Source organism: Peromyscus maniculatus, chromosome 7, assembly GCF_049852395.1.
Source record: "Peromyscus maniculatus bairdii isolate BWxNUB_F1_BW_parent chromosome 7, HU_Pman_BW_mat_3.1, whole genome shotgun sequence".
In the NCBI taxonomy this organism is placed as follows: Eukaryota; Metazoa; Chordata; class Mammalia; order Rodentia; family Cricetidae; genus Peromyscus; species Peromyscus maniculatus.
Genome location: NC_134858.1, coordinates 86,526,544 through 86,533,820, shown reverse-complemented (window position 1 = coordinate 86,533,820; position 7,277 = coordinate 86,526,544). Strand labels below are relative to the sequence as shown.

The following is a 7,277-nucleotide window of genomic DNA, read 5'->3' as shown; positions in this document are numbered from 1 at the left end:
TACCTACTCTGGTGATGAGATGGCCAAACACCCTAACCGTCATGCTAGAAATCTCATCCGATGACTGATGGAAGTGGATGGGGAGTCCATTGCCAGGACCCAGGTGGAGCTCTGGGAATCCAATAGGCAAGAAAGAGGAGGGAGTTTGATGTGTTTCCTCCTTTGGGAATTTCTCTGTTTAGATCTATACACCATTTTTAACTGGGTTAATTGTTTTCTTGATGTCCAGTTTTTTGAGTTCTTTGTATATATTTACATATTAGCTCTTTATTGGCAGTGTAGTAGTTAAACTCCTTTTTGCTATTCCGTGGGCTGCCATTTTGTCCCAATGATGGTGTTCTATGTCAAACAGAAGCTTTTCAGTTCCATGACTTCTTATTTATTGATGTTCTTAGTGTCTGAGCTATTGGTGTTCTGTTCAGAAAGCATTTCCTGTTCCAAGTGAGTTTATGGCTAATCTTTGCTTTCTCTTCTGTCATATTCAAAATATTTTGCTGAGGTATTTGATCTATTTAGAGTTTAATTCTGTACAGAGTAATAAATATTGATGTATTGGGGTCTTTCACATGAAGCCACCTTGTTGGACCTGGTACATTTATTATAGATGTTGTCTTCACTTTAGTGTGTATTTTTCACTTTAAAAATAAAATATCAGATATTCATATGTGTCCAAATTGATGAATTTATGTGTGGAGCTTTAATTTGCTTTCATTGATCAATGGATCTATATTTATGACAACATCAAATTATTTTTATTATTATAGCTCCGTAGGACAGTTTGAACAAGGAGATAGTGATGGATCCAGCAGCTGTTTTATTATTCAGGATTGCTTTAGCTTTTCTATTTTTTTGGCATTTTTGTTGTCATTGGAATTTTTGGTTTTTGTTTTGTCCTTTTTTATGTATTTCCATATGAAACTGATAATTGTCTTTTCAAAATGTCTGAAGAATTCTGGCCTGAGGTGAACTAGCACTTCTTTAAACTTAGCACTCAAGAAGGAGAGCAGACAGATCCCTGTGACTCTGAGGCTAGCATTATCTACAGTTCAAATTTTGGGATAGCCAAGACTACAGAAAGAAACCTTGCCTTGCACCCCAATCATCACCAAAAATACATAGATAGATGATAGATAGATAGATTAGATAGATAGATAGATAGATAGATAGATAGATAGATAGATAGATAGACAGATAGATAGATAGATGATAGATAGACAAAAGAATGGCAACTTTCTTCTGGTGGTAACACAAGCCTTTAATCACACCACTGGGGAAGCAGAGGCAGAGGCATTTCTGAAACTTCAAGACCAGCCACCTCCATAGCCTTGTCCAATATAACCAAAGTTTCAAAACTTTTGTCTCAAATAACAACAACAAAAAAGGAGAATAATAAGAAAGGAAGAAAGAAAGAAAAAAGAGAGGAAGGAAGAAAGAAAAAAAGGAAAGAGGGAAGGAAGGATGTATCTCTCAGGTGTTGGTGCAGGACTTTAATCCCAGCACCTGGAATACAGAGGAGCGCCCGAGCTATACAGAGAAACCATGTCTCAAATCACCAAAAGAGTCTGTGTCAAATTGATATTAAATTAGTGAGCACAATACATAGCTGTGCTCCAGCTTGACACCATTAAGTGGAATCCCATAGGTAGAGCATATTTTTATGGTGCTAGAATGCAGCTGAGGGTCCTGAGTACACTTAAAGGGGTTCTTTAAAAGCCAACTAGAGCCCGAGTCTCTAAGACTACTCTCTTAGTATCTAAGCATAATTACTTAATGTCAAGTACACAAAGACAAGCAAACAAAAATCATTATGAAATAAGGTTTCTTTGTGGAATATGTGGACATCAGAATAGAAGGTAATATAGTCCACCATTTTTTCATTTAATAGTATTTTATTATTTAGTAGCAATAAGGAAAGTAAGATTACACTAGAGAGTACTTAAAAATCACTTGGTACTGGACTGCAGATTTCCCCCGTGGAGAAGTAAGGCCAGACAGGGTTTTTCAAGGTGCCAGGAGGGTACTTGTATATGAGGGAACACTTAGCAACATTCACAAAACTTAAACATCCCTCCTCACAATCAAGGAACACACCAACTCGGCGCAGTGGCTTCTCTATATAGTGCTGGAATACTGGGCACGTGGTGAGGAGACTGTATTGATTACCCTCCTTCACACACACAAGAAGAAATGCACCTTCAGATTCAATCACTTGATCTCTTTTCCTTAACAAGGAATGCTTACAGACCCCTACAGCCCAGTCCCAAGTGTCCTTCAAATCAATCTCCCAGTAATATTTCCCTAAGATGAAGCTTTGTGATCTCCAGGCAGCAAAATAGCATCCAGCATAATCCACAGATGTTTCTTTACGGTGAGGTCTGGAGCTCGTTCTTCTCATGGCATTAAAGAGGTTTATCTTGTGATGGATGATAGTTATGTTGGGCAAGGAAATGTGCACTGTGGGAAGAAACAACATTTAGGTAAAATGACTGTTTACATTTCTCAGGTGAGAGAGGTCTATAGAGTCTTTGAGATTTTAAAAAGAGAAGTCTAAGACCTGAGGTTTAATTTGGCTCAAACACACCAATGTCAAGGATTTCCACCAGAAAAGAGTAGTAGCATGCTGAAAAGTTTTTTGAAAATTTTAGATGCTATAGAGGAGGGAGCCTCAGCCTACTTCTGTCAGGTGACTTTTAATAACACCTGCCTAAGGGAAGATATGTGTACTGTAGCAAGGGCCAGAGCAAAGGCTGTGCTCATGGATCTACATGAAAAGTTATTTTTATGTAGATATAAGTAGTGACAACTTTCATATTGGTGTTTTCATTTGCATCTAACTGAGCATATATTTATACTCAAGGAGAATACATATATGCTCTAGAAGTGGATCCCCAATGTATTAGTCCTCTTTTAACCTCTGGTTCCTCTGATACTCTTTCTCTGTGAGGTTACAACTGACTTTTAGATCTACAAGGGAATTTAGACACTGCCTCATGTCCTATCAATTTGTTTCATTTTCATTGCTCATGACACATGGCTTTGTCTGTTAAGTTACTTTATGATTTTTTTTTGTTCCTTTGGTCATAGGGTCTGTGTATTTGTCCTAGACTGGCATAGAACTCAATATATTGACCGGACTGTCCTCAAACTCATTGGCAGTCCTCCACACACTAGGTTTTTCATGCTGGGATTACTAGTGCACACTCTTTATCTTGTGTATTTTTTAATCTATGGAGTAAAATGCAATGTAAGAAATTAATTTCTAACACATTGATAGGAAAATAATCAAATATCTCCATCCCTGGCTACACTTGGTTTGAATTATACTGTCTAGAGTAAAATAACCATTCTACTCAATGAACAACTGATAGTCCCTTTTTGGCCACTATTACATACAACTTGATTTTAGTATGCATTTCTGTTTGTTGGTTTGTTTGTAAGATGACCATGTGATTCAATAACAATAGAATGTGACTTACCTATACATATTTCTGGGGAGTTAAAATATTTGTGTTTGCAAAGGTTATCTCATTACTGTAGAGTACCTCTGGTTGTTTTATCAGTGGAGATACTCACCTTGGAACTGTTTGTAACTTTTTGTCAGTCCAGGGATGGGTAAGGCATTGAGTTCTAGCTTAATAGCCTGAGGCATGCTCAGCTGCATTGACTCACTTCTGCAAGGAAAAGAAAATATTGAACATTGACCTCCATGGTGCTAAAGATATCACACGGTGATTAGGAAAAACTTCATTCCAAGTTCAGCCAAACACTACAAGTTATACAAGCCTGACAACTTGACTTCAATCCTTGGAACCCTTGAGGGAAGGAGAAGTTGTCTCCTGAAAGTTATCCTCTGACTTGTACACATGTGCATGTACATGCACACACATTCACAAACACATAAAACTAACAAAACAAATAAAAGAATACCAAAAATGTCACACTAAAACAATTGAGTATTTTCTATATAAAAGACATCTGCACTTCCTAAGGCAACTTAGACAATTTTATAGCATATTTCCGGGTATCCTGACTTGCACTGATGGCTAAACTCACCTTCTGAACATGTCGTCCAAACCCTGCAAAGAAAACAAGAAAATCTTAGATATCTGAAGAAATTAAATACAATGTTAGTTTCTAAAGTTCATATAAATGTCAGTCACCAACACATCAATCTATCCTGATAAGTTATATTCATGTCTTAAGATGATGCCAACCAAATAGATTAGCAGAACTCGAATTCTTGATGAAATCAGACTAAAGAGTAATTTGAGGACATGTGTATCGACTGTACATTGCTTTTGAACCCCCACCTGGCTGCAAAGGTAACTTTCCCTGAGCTTCTCAACAAGCCATAGGGATACTTCAGCTAAGGATACTTCAAAGGGGTAGCCCCACCCCTGCATGGTGCTTCACATGTGTATTTCAGAATTGCAGGCTTAGAGGCCTGAGCATTACTGTGACTTGCAAGGTATCATGTACTACCAAATAGAATCCTTTCTCAAAATGCCAACCTCCTCAAGGACTCTGAAAAACACAGTGCTCAAACAGAAGAAATTAAGCCATAGGTTACTTTAATATTGTGCACAATGTATAAGTAGAGGTAAAGAATGTTGGAAACAGAAATCACTGAATTTCAGTTTTCAGAAAAGCAAGGCACAAAAGCCAAAATTTAGGACATAATCCATGGAGTATCTATGGACATAATTTCAAAAAACTTGTTCTTTCGAGATTATTACAGAATTTTGTTTATCCAGAAATTTCTGAAATGGAAACTCCCTAAAAAATATATATTGAACCATGGAGGCTATATATATAGCATAGAGGTCCCTAGGATGACTGTGGCTTATAATAAATTTGGTTTTACTCAATTATTGAAAAAAAAGCCAAATGAATGGAAAAACATGAACTATGAACCAAAGGCTGAGGGGCCCACAGCTGGATCAGGCCCTCTGAATACGTGTGACAATTGATTGGCTTGATCAGTTTGGGAGGCAACTAGGCAGTGGGACCAAGTCCTGTGCTCATTGCATGAGTTGGCTGTTTGAAATCTGGAGCTTATGCAGAGACATTTGCCTCAGTCTGGGAGGAAGGGTCTGGACCTGCCTGGACTGTGTCTACCAGGTTGAATGCAGTCATGGGGGAGGATTTGCCCTGGAGGAGCTGAGAATGGGTGGTGTGCTGGTGGGAGGGGGGGAAATAGGGGAACCCATGGCTGATATGTAGAACTGAATGGTATTGTAAAATAAAATAAATTAATTAAAAAAAAATAAAAAAATATTGCAGGATATATTGAAAGCTATCTTAGTATAACAATCACCACTGTGGGCCTAAGACAATAAAGCCTCTTCCTGCACTCCTCCATGCTCACCTGCAGCAGGAACACATATGGCTCCTGGGACATTGCCATCAGCTCCTGATACATTTCTCTTAGTTCTTTGCTCTTTTGGACCATCATGGCTTCACTTGTCCTGAGTTTCTCTAAAACACATTGTCCTTCATTTCTCATAGACTCAATGTGTTTCTCTTCCTCTTCACAGAGGAGTGGATGTAGCTTTCTATACTCTGTCCTGATCATTTCTTCCCGAAAAGTCAAGTAGTCCTGAAGAAAAAAACACATTCCCAATCATATTTGCAAAGTATTTTGTCCTCCCTCAATCCATCCTCCTATGCTTAAATTCCACAAATGACTTTTTAACTCTGATGCATATACTCTGATTGACTGTCTTCACACCTCAGAAAATATAAATGCCTTGCTTTCATTTATTTCTTCCTTATTAATTACACAGGCAATCCAACCCTAAGATGCATTTACACCTATATTACAGGTTCAGAGGTACCTGAAAAAAAGATTGATAATTCATATGTTCACAAAGTTATGAAACTCTGCATGTAGTAATTAGAATTCATGGAGTAGTCATAAAGTCTAATGCAGTGTAAAGAACCATCAGCAATTCAATCATTAGTCCCAGACTCTTCTGCCAGAGGCAGACCATTCTTTCCAAGAACAGGGCCATATTATACACTCAGATTTAGAGGTGAAAAGGACACATTTTCCAAGTATCCTATCCTAGCCATTATATTCAAATCTTGAATGGCAAATTTTGAAAATACCTGCACTAGGCTGATTTCAAGCATGGTTCTCATACTCACCGTCCAAAGGGTTCTCATTCTGTTCTCTGCCTCTAAATGCTCTTGATTTTCTTGGACCTTCTCCCATAAAGATACCATTTGCTTCAAAATTCTATTCTGTAAAAAAGCAATGAATATCAATTTTGAAAAATATAACCGATTGTTACAATTAATGTAGTGAAAGTACCAGAATCAAAATTATCCTTCATTTTATCCTTTTCATAACTATGAAATTTAGATTAGAACACAGAATTAGAACATGCGGCTTCCCCTTTAACTCGGGTATATTGATGAATTATTCTGATTACATGCTTCGGTGTACCTGACTCCAATGTAATTTTCCTAATTTAGTCTCCAGCCACAGACACTTTTAGAAGATAGGAAGTTAGTATTGCACTTTCAGTGACCTGGGCATAATGTATCATAAAATACAAATGATCTTTATACTCATGGGTCCCCCAAAGTGTGTTTACAGTCCTAGTCACCCTTTTTTCAGTAGATGTTAATAAGGTGCCACCATTCTGAAAACAGTGCATTGGTCATGAGGACCAGCATCTTTCTGTGGTTTGCTAAGCCTACCTCTCTCCAGCTTGCAAGTTCTCTCAGAAACATCACTTACCATTTGATCCTCAGCAGCTGCTTCAATGGGACAGTGTCTGTGTCCTCTGTGCTCATATGAGTTAGAACAGAGTTGACAGAGGAAGATCCTGTTCTCAGCACAGAAGATCATTTTAGTATCCTCGTGGGTCACACACTTTTGCTCCTCAGAGCTCAGGTCCTTCATGAGGCTGGCTTGTCTGACAATGGACACCAGCTTCTTCAAAACAATGTTGCTTCTCAAGTACTTCTGTGATCATTCCCTACACATAGGGCATTGGACAGGAGGCTGGATGTCTTCCCAGGAAAGGTGGAGGCAGGCTCGACAGAAGCTGTGACCACAGCTTATGGTGACTGGGTCTGTCAGGCAGCTAAGGCAGATGAAGCAGGTAAGTTCTTTCTGGAAGGCTTGTGAGATATCTGACTCCATTTTTCTGAAGGAAGAAAAGCAAAATTGCTAATATTCGACCCCAGAGAAGCCAGAAAAAGCACAAAAACTGATGCTTGTGATTTAATTTTGTGTATGGCAAAGCAGGCTTCATTTCTCAGGA

The 7,277-nt window shown here is 38.3% G+C and overlaps 1 protein-coding gene across 1 annotated transcript; it reads right to left on the bottom strand.

Annotated features, from left to right (window-relative positions):
- Positions 1 to 1,936: 1,936 nt before the first annotated feature.
- Positions 1,937 to 6,913, bottom strand: LOC143274402 (tripartite motif-containing protein 43-like). The gene is made up of 5 exons (XM_076577466.1): positions 6,749 to 6,913; positions 6,151 to 6,246; positions 4,054 to 4,076; positions 3,574 to 3,671; positions 1,937 to 2,454 (listed from the first exon to the last, which is right to left on the bottom strand). Exons 1-5 carry the CDS (start codon positions 6,911 to 6,913, stop codon positions 1,937 to 1,939), a joined length of 900 nt encoding a protein of 299 aa, XP_076433581.1.
- Between the last annotated feature and the right edge of the window lie 364 nt (positions 6,914 to 7,277).

Excerpts from the sequence above, each read along its gene's own strand:
- LOC143274402 (XM_076577466.1), bottom strand. The coding sequence starts at position 6,913 with ATGAAGGACCTGAGCTCTGAGGAGCAAAAGTGTGTGACCCACGAGGAT. Across the intron at positions 4,077-6,150 it reads GAATGAGAACCCTTTGGACG|GGTTTGGACGACATGTTCAG; the intron begins GTGAGTATGAGA and ends TTTTCTTTGCAG. Across the intron at positions 3,672-4,053 it reads TTGGACGACATGTTCAGAAG|AAGTGAGTCAATGCAGCTGA; the intron begins GTGAGTTTAGCC and ends TTTTCCTTGCAG.